Source organism: Gobio gobio, assembly GCF_949357685.1.
Source record: "Gobio gobio genome assembly, chromosome: 1".
Classification (NCBI taxonomy): domain Eukaryota; kingdom Metazoa; phylum Chordata; class Actinopteri; order Cypriniformes; family Gobionidae; genus Gobio; species Gobio gobio.
Genome location: NC_137097.1, coordinates 35,461,980 through 35,475,435, shown reverse-complemented (window position 1 = coordinate 35,475,435; position 13,456 = coordinate 35,461,980). Strand labels below are relative to the sequence as shown.

Below are 13,456 nucleotides of genomic sequence, written 5' to 3'. Positions count from 1 at the left end.
CCGCTGTTTACTCATACTATTCTCCAACCATCGCATCCCGTCTTTGTTTTAAAGAGCAGACTTAATACTTAACTCCAATTTGGGTCCTAATTAGGAGACGATGGGCACATAAATATCAAGACAGTCATTTATGACACTTCATTCATAACGACAGCTTGTTAAAAAAGCCATTATGCCATTTCTACGTCATTGCACGTGCTGTACTTTCTAGATTCGGTTTTCAATCCGATCAAGTGTATACATGTCCTTTCAATCGGATTAGGAAAGTTCTACACCACCCCTTCCAATCCGATCGAAATTTAATTCGGACCGAGCTTAATCGGCTCGATTAAGGTGTTTACATGAAGGCTTTTCAGTCCGATTGAGCTGTCAATCTGATTAGTAACGGATTATTTGGTTGCATGTAAATGTAGACTATGCGGTTTATAATGTGTTCCGAGTAGTTTTGAGTGTGTTGCTTTTCTGTTCTGGTTGGCTGTGTAAAGGAGCTCAGATTTCTCTTAAAGTTTTTCATAAAAAAATGTTTTGGGCACAATACTGTGGAATTCATGAGAGGCCTGAAAGATTGGAACATGGACCAAACTTAAACTGTCAAAGTTGTTGGCAGAGAAAACTCAAAACTGTGACACAGAAAGCAGTGGGAACAGACAGTAGAGCACAATAAATCAAAGAAAATAATACATCTTTTTGAAGCAGTCTTACCCAGAGTATCGCCCAACAGAGAGTCCAAACTCTCTTCTCCAAAGCTGTTGAGGCGCAGGGGCTGCTGGTGCATCTGTGGGGGCAGGCCTCTCGCCACACCCTTCATATCCTCAGCCACCCCACCTGGAACTGCTCCCATCGAGCCATCCCCACCCTCCAGGCCCTCCATGACTGGAGACTGCAGTCCACGGTGTGCCATTGGAGGCCCACTAAAGAACGACGGGGGGAAGGAGGAGGCCTGAGGGTGGATGGGGGCCTGCATTCGGAGGGGAGGTCGGGAGAGCCCATACTGCTGTGGAAACTGGCTATTTCCGTGGTGAGGGGGGAAGCCGGGATGCGGGGGGCCCATATGGAAGTTGAGGGCCCTCTGGGCCTGTGGGTCTTTGCGTATGAGGCGGCTGCTGGGGAAACCCAAGTTGGACTGGGGCTCTGGACTCTTGTCATGCACCGATTCTGGCTCCCCCTGTAGAAAGTACAATCATTACCAAAATGCGACTCTAATGGAGGGTGTAAAAGAGTAGGAGAACTGAAGTGTTTTGAGCATGCAGGGGACGAGTGAAGATAGATGGTCCATTTTACAAGTGTTCTTGTGGGAAGGCATAGTGGGTGGCTCCTTTGATTTATTTCAGATTAAACTGGGTTTGATATATACGAAAAGGAAACGGGCGGATGGATGGTACCTGTTTTTCCTTCAGCTCGGGGCCTTTCCTCTCGGGTGTCAGCAGCCTACAATGCTCTGTTTTTCCATTAATGTCGACTTTCCCTAAAGAATAGCAACAAATCAGCACAATACAACCCAAAAAGCAGAGACTCACCAACAGCCATATAAGATAGTTCAAACCTGAGAGTTTACCAAGTTCAAACCTGAGAGTTTACCAAGCTAAAAAAAACTTTCTCAATGTAGTGTGTCAAGGCAAGTGTAAAGGTACAATGTGAACTGTCAGCCAAAGCAAAGACATCTGACATGAAATATATCATTTTAAAGGAATATTCTGATTTGATTCCCACCCACAGTGCAAGTGCATTTCTAACCCATGACCTTGGTGTTGCTATTGGCATGCAGCAGTTGAGCTACCAGTCCTGTTAAAATGAAAGAGACTAGTGTTGTGAGTTATACCATTCCCACTGGGCTCTTGAAGGAGATCTTTCTCAGAGGTGGGCTGCTGGTTCAGGCCCAAAGGAGATGGGTGACTGAACCCATACAGCACAGGTGAGGCACGACTGGCTGCTGGCCGCAGGTTGAGGTTGTATGCAGCCATGGCAGCCTGATGACTCATGATGCGAGGATCCATAGCGAAACGACTCTGATAGCCGGGCCAGGGCAACTGGTGAAGAGAAGGTGAGGTTGATACAAGTGTACAGGATGTTCAAGGAAACACATTTATGGTGGATGGATGTGAACCAACAGTAATTTCAACCAACAGTAAAAAGAACATGAGAATAGGCGGAAATGTCTGGCCTCAAATCATGATTAAGACAGATTATGACCCATGTTGAAGAGTAAGTAAAGTACGCCCAGTACGTACCGGAAGAGGCATAGGCATCACCATATTGCCCCCATAGACAGCGGGCACATAAAGGATGCTGGCTGCGGGGTCGATTCTTTGAACAGGGCTTGGTGATTTCCCGGAGGCTGGAGCTCCTGCTCCTGGTGGAGTAAAGGCCTGAATCGGGTTCCCCATCAACACAGCGGCACTGGGCTGAACTAAAGATACAAAAATCAACCAAAACTGAGACTTAAAGAAATCAAATGCTATATCATACTTTACAATATTACATTAACACTCTTGGATGGCAATAGCCTAGAAATCTAGACGCACCCTAGCGGCAGCAAATGTAATTTGCAGCCAGGGTCGTCTAGCAATTCTCTGTTGGCTTGCAAGCTTGAAAAACCAAACTCTAGTCTGGCAAATCACATCGTGTATAGAGTTGGTGGGCGGGGTTAACATAATGATGGCAGAATTGTGACGGTTCCGCGTGAAAGAACGGCACTGAAGTCATTCTTAAAAAATAATGATGTGTTCTGAGTTTTGCCGACCAGATAGCAAAAGTTTTATCTATAAACTAGCTTCGCTGGTGGAAAAACGCATGGGACCGCATTGTCTCACCACTGATAGCACTCTGGTTGGTTGTAGCGCTATCCTATTGCGCGCAGAGGGAATCTGAAAGACAACCGATTATCCCACCCCTCGGATTGAGCCCTGCCAATGGTGCTCCCAGACCCTTGATGTGGGTCTGGCTTGTCAGGCTAGAATGGCAAAGAACTGGAGCCTGACTCATCTCTGACAACACTTCTAACTGCTCTTTTGCTCAAAAATGTTTTTGATTATTGAGCAAAGTATGTGTAGTGTGAATTCTATTGTATCATGATGTAGTTTGTTACACCCAACCTTAGTAGAGCAGGAATTGCAACTTAGCAACCTGGAGAACACTAATGAGGAAATAAAATACCTAAATATTTTCCCTCCAATTCACACATTTGCTAGACCCTAAACCCATATTTTACTGTCCCCTACACTAAAAGAAAATTGTAATAACAGAAAATGGCTATGGTTGTTTATGTTGTCAAAACCAATTGTCTTGGCAAAAAATACTTGCAAATGTGTGACAGCACTATTTAATAATTCTAGTAAACACTGCTCCAAGTCTCATTAGTTCAGTGATTTTTATTCAAAATCGCTATATCTATCGTTCACAGCAATCTTTTAGCACTCATTTTTGATAAGAGATGAATGTACAGCATTCCCATAAAACATACATTTTGTGCATTTCCAGATGGAAAGTTTGTAAATGAAGTTTAAATAAATTTTAATTGGTAGAATCTCACTAAATCAAAAAAAAGAAAATGCCCAGGTCAAATTGCATCCCCAATATCAGAAAAAAAAGAGTGTGAGAGAGAGAAAAAGGCTCCTTTTTTAAAAGGCTCCAGGATCACTGCAACCCTACATCGGACAATCGGTTTGAAAAATGGATGGATGGATGAATGTTCTTGACATGTTTTTGTGAGATTTACCCAATAATGATTTGTGGTGTGATCTAAAATCTCTAGTGTGAAACTTTACGCCCTGATACACCCTAATCTGTCCCAATTTCAGGGTCATGCCTGCTTCAGATAGAACCAGTGTGTTAAAAGCTCCAGAATCATTACGCTACAACCACCCCGAAATGTCCTCATGAGCGACCTGGCTCAAGTCATTTGCCCAGACACACACGGCAATCCAAGGGAGTAATTCAGAGAGAATTGGCCCTGCCGCCACACATTATCTGTGTTTTGATTGGGCAAGAAGTGAGGCTGGAAGGAAGCTGGATCCACTTCACTGATCTCGTCTCTCTGACTCCTCTGTTCTCATTCTTGCTCACTCTCTCTCTCTCTGCCTCGACACTCACTAAAGCGGCACTCTACAAACTAATGGCCTTGATTCGTACTGACAGCACTGTCATATCACACAAATAATATCCTCAAACTCTCCAACCAGAGGTCAAAAACCGTGGAAATATCTCCTTCATGAGGGGCTGAAAGCTCCTGACCTCTCCGTCACATTCTCCAGGTAACTACTCAATGTGAATTTTAAAGGGGTAAACTGAAGTGAGTACCGAAACACAGGTTTAACACCACTATAGTACGTTGAAAGACATTGAATGAATCGAGCAGTTTAATCCAACTTCTCTGAAGAGACATGATAACTTTATATGATGAACAGATTTAATTTAGGTTTTTATTCACATGTATGAACGCACATACACGGAGCACATCAAATATCATAAACGGCAACTCACTTTCCAGCTTCAGTTTACCATATTTGTAAAAAGCTGCTTAATTCATACAGATTTCTTCAGAGATCTTTTTATGACATTTTTAAAGCTTGAAAGTTGAAATTAACTTTCAATGGAGAGACAGAAATCTCTCAGGTTTCGTTAAGAATAGTGCTCTACTCTTTTGGTCAAGATCTTGACCAAAAATGTATGCACCTCTTGATGGAAATAACTAGGGCTGGACCAGAATATTCGAATATTCGAATATTCGTTCGATGGGTTGGTATTCGATTTTCAAATTTCTGATTCGAATATTCGTTGTTGTTGTTTTTTCGTGAACACCTGGCATCCCGCTCAAAACGGCTCTCATTCGCGCTTGCATATGTTTACACTATAAAATCACTATAAAATACAATACTTTTTTTCAATTATCTTATAGCCAAGCCATTTTAATAGCCTCGTTATACTTAATAAATATATTTGCTTCTTCTTAGTGTTCAGTGCACCAGAGCGCACAACTGCACAAGCTTATGTGGCAGAAGCCATGTCTGAGCTTGCATTTTGGGTTAAACTGCGTTCGTTTGACATTGTGGAAAATAGAATAATATAATCAAAATGTATTATCCTTTTTATACGTTAGGGATGTGACGGTGAAAAAATGTTCCCTCAGCGTTTCCCTCAATGCTGTGCTTGTGCGCTGAGCGGCTGAACGCATGCAGCCCTGCGCCGCGTTTACTTTCGGTTTGCCAATTCAGGGGCGGGTTGCTTGAATTGTGGGTTCATTAGCTATTATTCTATAATGAAAAACATAGCAACAAAACAGTACAATGACAAACTCCCTTAAGTAGGCGCTTTTACATTACGCTTTACAACCAAATATTCCGCGATCATCTTGTAATTTAGCTCCTCGCTCTTGTGTAGAATATTATCTGACTGCTGCTGCTGCTGCTGATGTGCTGAGACGGCCGTTAGTTTGGCTCGAGTGGCACGTTCAGTTGTTTAATTGTAGTTAGTCTTAGACCCGAGCCTGGCCGTGTCCTACAGCTTACCAAAACTATCGGCCCGAGTCCCGTGAATTTTTTTTTTATTTTTTTATTTTTTTTTTATCCTCCCTATTAAGGCCCATTTATACTTCTGCGTCGAGTGTACGCCGTAGTGTACGCCGTAGGCTACGCGCGTAGCCGACGCCGTCGTGAGCATTTATACTTCTGCGCTGTTGTCTGCGTCAATGTGCAATTCCACATGCAGACACTAGAAGGCAGTGTCCTCGGGCATGTTGGTGTAATCAAGAGAACGGCCGAAGAAGAAGCAGCTTGATGTGTAGAATCTGTACATTCATGTCGGAATATCAGCAGCAGTGAGAGAGCGGCTTTTCTTGCAGCTTGAGTTGTTGTATCTAATACAAATTAAGCACCTCTAGTTGATTAGTAAAGTTAAATAAGGCGATCTGGCGCTGGAATGCATTTGTGAAACCATGCGGAGCTCGTGGCCGCTGTTTTCAGCAGCGGTGGCTCAGCAAGCGATTGTTGTTGCGGAGACTTCATTCACGAAATATACCCTAATGTGTCCCTGTTCTTGATATACAATTACTGATTAACATCTTTGGTTTTAATGAGAAAATAAATAAACTATATTCAGCGGATCTATGTATTTATTTACTACCATAAAGAATCGCTGGACTGCAAAATAGTGTGTTATAGCAGACGTAAGGAACTATCATCCAATTTCTGGACACACACACACTCCTATCGCAGATTTTTTATTTATTTATTGACCTGAGGGAAGGGTTCTGGCAGACCAATCACAGCGCTTGCGGTCCGCGTAGAATTGACGCGTTGTTACATTTTTGGAGAGGTGCGCGTCAGGCTACGGCGTAGGGTACGGCGTATCCAACGCGTCTATGCGTAGGGTACGCCGTACCCTCTGCGTGCACTCGACGCAGAAGTATAAATTGGCCTTTAGGCCTACACATCGTTGCAGCCATTAAAATAGTTCAGTTTTGTTTTTAATGTCAAAGTAGTTATATTTCGTATAGTTTCTTTATTAAGTTAATTTAGAAAAATGTTTAAAGCATTTTTTTGTTTGTTAAATTAAAGTTTTAGTTGTTTTAAAGTAATGACCAAGCGGCCAGCAGCTGACAGTGAGTTAACCGCATGTTGGATCAATTTAGCCTCTCAAATCAACACTGGACTTGTCTTACTTGTAATGAAATCCATAGATATAAAACACTTCAAGCATCACAATGTTGGTTTAAACATTAAGCCTACTATCACCACCACCACCACAGTAAAAAGGCATTTTTGACAAGCTGAGGCTGATGCTGCTCGCAACGGCGCAAATGAAACAAATAAAATGAAGTGACGTGACGTGTTTTTTTAATTAATTAATTAATTTTTTATTTAATTTGTTTTTTTATTTTAGTGCCATATAGAACCTTTTTTTTTATTAAACATTCCTCCCTATTACACATTGTTGCAGCCATTAAAATATTTCAGTTTTGTTTTTAATGTCAAAGTAGTTATATTTCGTTTTGTTTCTTTATTAAGTTAATTTAGAAAAATGTTTAAAGCATTTTTTTGATTGTTAAATTAAAGTTTTCTTTTTTTTAAGTAACAACCAAGCGAACTGAGTGAGTTAACAACACATGATCCATTTATCCTCTTAAATCAACACTTAACTTGTCTTGCTTATAATACTTTTTTTTTTTTTTGAGGAAACGTGTTCAAAAAGAAATAAATAAAAATTAGGCAGGTTGTCTTAACTTACACCTCTCCGCAAAATTAATATAAATCCGATCTTCAATTCTTGCGCTATATGCACATTTAACGGAGTTCATGTCAACGAAAGCAACAGATATGAGCTGCATTATAGGCTATTCATCAGCTCATTTCAAGATCAAAGACCGTAATATCAGAACGAGTGACCTAAGCACTGTAAGAGCATTGAGTCTCATTAATGAAGATGATTGTGTTTTTGAGCATCTAAGAGGTTCGGCAGTTTGCGTGTTGGCTGGCTTTACTCATTTGCGGCGATACTCTAAACACTGCGAGCCGTCTTGACAGTCGTGTTGTCATAGTCTCATGTTGTTTCCACCAGCGCTGCACACCTCATTGTTTCTTTTAATTAATGAATGTCTAAAATATAAAATGAAGGAAAAAGCCTGCGTTTGAGGTATGACGTGAAAATTGGCCCGAAGCCCGGCCCCAGGGGCAGAAATAGGGGCTCTTAGTCTGTTCTATAACTGAACAGAATTATTTTTACTAGCTACTATAATATATCAAAACTGGGACGTAACAGATCTGTGTGTTTTGTATCACTAGTTCATTGCCCGTTCGCGGAGAATAAAAGCCCTGCCCGTGTGAGACGCGCCGCTTCTCCAGATTCCAGCCTTTATTAGAGAGAAGGATATGCTCAGCTCCTTCCCTCCGAAGCTTCGAATATTCGATGTTGATTACTACCAAAGCTTCGAAGCTCAAAAAATGGTATTCGGACCAGCCCTAGAAATAACATCAATTCCATCAAGAGGCGTATACATTTTTGGTCAAGATCTTGTATTGACAATGCAAGAGTCCAGCCCTCTGTAAAGTCTCCTCCAGCACATCCCAAAGACTATCAATGAATTTAAGCTCTGGACTCAGAGGTGCCAATTAGGGCTGGGCGATATGTGAATTTTTTGGGAGGGATAATCGCCTTCAAAAATATCGCGATATCTGATAATATCGTCTACTCCGCACTGACCACGCCCACTCGCGCCATTGCTCATGTCTGTGTCAACATTTTCCAGACATAAAATGGAGGACAACGGCTTAATATCCAAGAAAAGATGCACACCGGTAATTTGGCAGTATTATGGATTTAAAACCAAATGCAAATGGTGAACCAGCGGATCCAACAGAGGCTATCTGCAGGCTGTGCAAAAAAAAAAGTAAAGGTTAAAGATGCGCAGCCCACTAATCTCCGCTGCCATATCCACATAGGCTACACCATCCAGTGTAGCGGCCTCATTTGAGCCCCGCTCTGCAGCCGCTTCTCAAAGCAGGAAAAGTTCTTGTTTAACTCAGATTGCTTCTGCGTTCGCTTGTGGAAAGAAGTACGATAAATCCAGTTTAAAATGGAGACAGTGCACTCTAGCTGTGACCCGTTTTCTGGTTAAAGAGATGATGCCTCTTAGTCTTGTGGACCAGGCAGAATTCCGGTCCATGCTTCAAACTTTTGACCGGCAGTATGAAGTACCCAGTCGGAATTATTTCTCAAGAACAGCTATTCCAGAGCTGTATAATACAGAGAAAACTGAGGTTATGACTAACATCAGTAGCGCGGATTACGTCGCTCTTACGACGGATATGTGGTCGAGCAGCAATACGATGACACCTTACATGTCAATTACTGCTCATTACATAGACAAAAACTGGGTACTACAATCAAACTGCCTCGGAATGATTTATGTGCCTGAGAGCCACACAGCAGATTATTTGGCAGATAGTCTCTTGGAGAGTGTAGGGTGTTTTCACACCTGTAAGTCCGCACCAAGGTCCGAACCGAAGTTCATGTTTTGATACATTTTATACATTCGGTTAGTTTTGGTTTGGTTTCACATAGCCATCATGCGAGCGGACTAAAAAACTTTACATGACACACTTACGTCCACTCGTCTTCATCTATGTGTGCGGCATCTGGACATTGATTGGTTTGTAAGCGTCAGCGTCTTTGACAAGAATGAATGAACGGGCGCATATCGTTGCCACTATTGAAAGGTGCGCATTGCTGGACTATTTTCTTTTCGTTACGTTTAAAAGTGGACATTTCAAGCTTTATATACACATATTTCTCATGTTTGTGAGACGAGTAGCTGCTGAGTTTGGGTTTATTTGAGACACGCTCAAGTTCATGTGCAAAGCATGTGATCGCTCCCGCAATTATTGTCTGCTATAGACAATTTGCTTCTTATTTATTAAATCCAGGCAATTATCTGATTAAACGTTGATTAAAATTAAGATACAATTTATACAAAACGAAATTCACATTAAAGAAATGCTTTATAAGCAAAATCATGCAAAATTTTGTGTCTAGAAACCTGCGTTAGATTGTTGCGTCAATGTTTTATAAATGCATAGGTTCAATTAAATAACGTGGTGTTTAGATTATGTTTTATTTCTGAGAACTAGCCTAATGTATTTTTAAAAAATGAAATTATATTTGTTTTAATTTTGAATGATAATTTAGATTTTTGATGATTTTAATGATTTAAAAAAAAATGCATGGCAACTGCTAAGACATGCATGCAAACCACAGTTAGCCTACGTTTTATAGGTTCAATTAAATAACGAGGTGTTTGGATTATATTTTATTTTTAAGGTGTCTAATTAAAAAAAATAAAATCAATTGTTTTAATTTTGAATGATGATTTAGTTTTTTGAAGATTTTACTGATGATTTTAAAAAATGCATTTATGATTTTCATACGCAACTGTTAAGACATGCAACATGCTGGGTAAACCACATTTACGGTGTTTTACAGATCACCTGCATAAAGTTATTGATGTTTGTTTACCCATATTTTGATTAAAAAAAAAAAAAAAACGGTTTGAATATGTTACTGATAAAAGCAATTTGTCTAAATTATTGAATATCGTTCGCATTGTGTCCTGAACAAAATATTTTTTTTTTCAAAGGTTTCTCTCTCGTTTTATTCTTAGCGTTAGTATTTTAAATGTTTTCCAGGTTTACATGTTTGATTAATATTTGTATTATTAATAGGCGATTCTATTTATAATTTAATAGCCAATAATATTTTTAGAGCTGTTTAAAACATTTAGCCAAGCCAACCTATGTCTCGTTAATTTGTAACGTGCTTCTCTTTGCGCATGTATAATAAGAACAGACACAACCAACGTCTTATCCATATACTTCAATGTTTTGCTTTAACACATAAAAGCTACTGTAGCTATGCATCAAAAACACTAAAAAGGTAAGTGTATGGTAACTACTAAGCTATTTATAATGTATTTGGCAACGCAATGTCCTGTGAGTTTATCAGGCGTCATTTTTACGATACTGTCGATTATCGTCTGATAACACTGACTGTTATCGATATCGACATATTTGCGAGACATCGTCGATATACCATAATATCGTCATATCGCCCAGCCCTAGTGCCAATTCATGTGTGGAAATGATTCGTCATTTTTTTCACAGTTTGAGCTGATGAATCTTGACATTGTCATTCTGGAATATGGCCATGATGTGTCTTCCTACATGGTCGTTTAAGAAATGATAAGCTACACACTCCATCAATTAGGGTTAAAAGAACTGTTGCCAAACATAAAAAAATTATAGGAGGAGCCTGATTTGACTACCAATCTCACAGTTGAATCTTCACAGAGGTGTTATGAAACGAGGATCATGCTATATTTTGGCTATATGCTCAATAGCCCCTTTAACACATTCAGTCTTTACTGGTAAATTACCGGTAAGAGATCATGTGTGAACAAAAACACCGGTAAATCAGTTCCAGCAATTTACCAGTACGGTAAAGTTATAACATTACGGTAATGTGAGCTGTGTGAAGATTACTGGTATGAGCGCGTACGAAGTCAGAACACGCTGACGTAAGAAGGCTGCTTTGGGCCAATCATAAGTTCTTATGAAGATATTATTACAGAAAGCTTTTTAATAGTTTTTCTATTTAAATATGCACTAAATGAACATTTTTCACTGTTGCGGCACATATCGCAGCTTTTTCAGCGTGTCCCGCTCGAGGCCGAGCCTTCTTTTCCATTTATCAGCGCAGCGGCTCTGCAGTTGATACTATTACACGCGTCTCGTGTTTTTAAGAGCAAAAACGTGTTCTGTTTGATGCCTTTCACTCAGACGTCAACATATGCTGTCAAATTGAACAGATGGTGAAATTAACGCACTTCTCATGCGGGCGAATGAAGACAGCGCGCAGAGTTTAAAGATGACTGACATCACAGCATTTATTTTGGTGCTGATGTGTGAACGGTCTCTTACCGGTAAAAAGGTCCATTGCTTGTGTGAACAGCACATTTGTGTATTTACCGGTAAAGTCATTCTAGAAATTTCCTGGGATTGTTGTGTGAAATGGGCTGATGTCTGATTTCGCATAGAACTACAGGTTTTCCTCGCACACAATTGTAAAAGACTCAAACGGACACAGGCAGAGGGAAAGACTGTTTTTTTTTTCAGATTAGGAAGGGTACAAGTGATTTAAAAAAACTCAGCCGGTTCTAATGTGATTTTTGGATGCTGTGGAAATGTTAAGCAAAAAGACTTCCACTTCAGTTTAGCATTTATTGTTGCAGTTCTGCAGTTAAAAAGACAAAGTTGACAATTCTGGATATACTTTCGTTATTTTAATAATTTCTTTATTTATTGATCACTGAGGGTTATCTAATGTAACTATTTGTGGCTTGTGTTATGAATATACGCTCCCCTGCACTTTAAGCATTTTGCACACATTTGTCCTGCACCTCGTGACTTGATTCTGACTTATTTCATTTTTTGTGTTTTATTTATATTTATTAGAAAGCTATATTCTGATCGAATTTATTCTGTACATTAATGTTTGATTGTTTTTGTCGATGTTGCGCTGTACTTAGAGTGTGCTCGCACAGGCAATATAGCCTGTAGGCAATAACAGTTATTTATTTATTATTTTTTAGGTTTATTGATTGTGTGATGTTCTGTAAATCGTGGCTTTTAAATGTTATGAGGAATCGTTTTACGAATGTTTATCCCCCCCCCACACACACACGATTCGACTATAGGCAAGACTTGACAATTCTGATTCGACTATGTAAATTCTTAGTTGGGGACACCCCTAGAATACACACACACAATTTAAAATATGTATTTATTCAAATTCTCACTACAACTATTATGTGAACTATCTTTAATATAATTATAACAAGATGTATTGAATCTTGGTTGTATTTATGTAATAATGGAGAACAATGCTTGCTTTGTCCCTTTGAGTGTGGTTTTTTTGTTACCAACAATAAATGTGTTTGCAAAAAATATAGAATTGCACACAAATTGACGTGCATTGATATGATTGATATGGCACTGTGACAACCGTACGCTGTAGCACTCCAGAGCTAGAGATCATGTAATGAGAACACATTCACCCAATTAATTGGTGCCTTGAAAATGTGTGAAAATGTTCAAACCTTCAAGAACAAGAGGCCAAAGAGAGAGACTTACCAAAGCCTTCAGGGGGGAAGGGTTCAGTGTGATTGGCCAGCTGTCCTTTCGCCTGTGGAGAAGAGGAAGAGGAGGGTTTGAGTGATTCAGTGCTAGAGGATGAAGGAGGATGTGTGGGGAAAGTGAGGGGGAAGGGGTCTTATCCCGTGTGCTTACAATAGTCACAGGGTCAAGGGGCCGTGCTTCCCCTTTCTGTGCCGACTGTCACCCTGCACCCGAGCATTGCCGTGAGGCGGCACTGATTTGTCAAAACGCTTACACCGTTTTACTTCCACATGGTCAGGCAAATCTCGTCTGAGATGTTCTTGATACAAGAGTCGTGGGGAGTTGGTTCCACGTGGGTGGAGTTTCAGTAAAATGAGGGCAGAGGGCGGTTTGAGGGGGCGGATTGGAGCACACACAGATGATTTCCAAGAAAAACAGAGCACTAACTGGAAAGATAATCAGCGAATTGAGTGGAACAAACTCTTGTTCTTGGAGCCTGAGTTACAGCACCGCAATGTTCAAGAAAAAAACCCTCGCTTGTAATTGTGCTGCCAATGAGTCCATTGGTGTGATTCGTTGGGAAAGCATGCCTTTTCAAAACAGATCAATGTCGTTGAGTGCATACAGAATGGCGTACTGACAGCATCAATGGGCGATTCAAACGTTGTGCTGGCCCTAGTTCTGGGTTCATCACGTTTGCAGGAACCACCAAATCACGCTAGCCATTTCAATAGCATGTGATGAGATGCTCTCCGTACAAAGCCTGTGAAATTACAGCACCGAAATGGGGACGC

General features: G+C 40.4%; 1 protein-coding gene across 6 annotated transcripts in view; it reads right to left on the bottom strand.

The window, feature by feature from the left end:
* Positions 1-13,456, bottom strand: part of helz (helicase with zinc finger) — an 85,849-nt gene that overhangs the window by 6,336 nt on the left and 66,057 nt on the right. For all 6 annotated transcript variants that reach the window (XM_079832801.1, XM_079832802.1, XM_079832804.1 and 3 more), the window contains 5 exons: positions 12,678-12,729; positions 2,229-2,407; positions 1,820-2,027; positions 1,383-1,465; positions 703-1,165 (listed from right to left, as the gene is read on the bottom strand). In XM_079832801.1, coding sequence (XP_079688927.1) covers positions 703-1,165; positions 1,383-1,465; positions 1,820-2,027; positions 2,229-2,407; positions 12,678-12,729 — 985 coding nt within the window. The remainder of the gene's footprint in view (positions 1-702; positions 1,166-1,382; positions 1,466-1,819; positions 2,028-2,228; positions 2,408-12,677; positions 12,730-13,456) is intronic.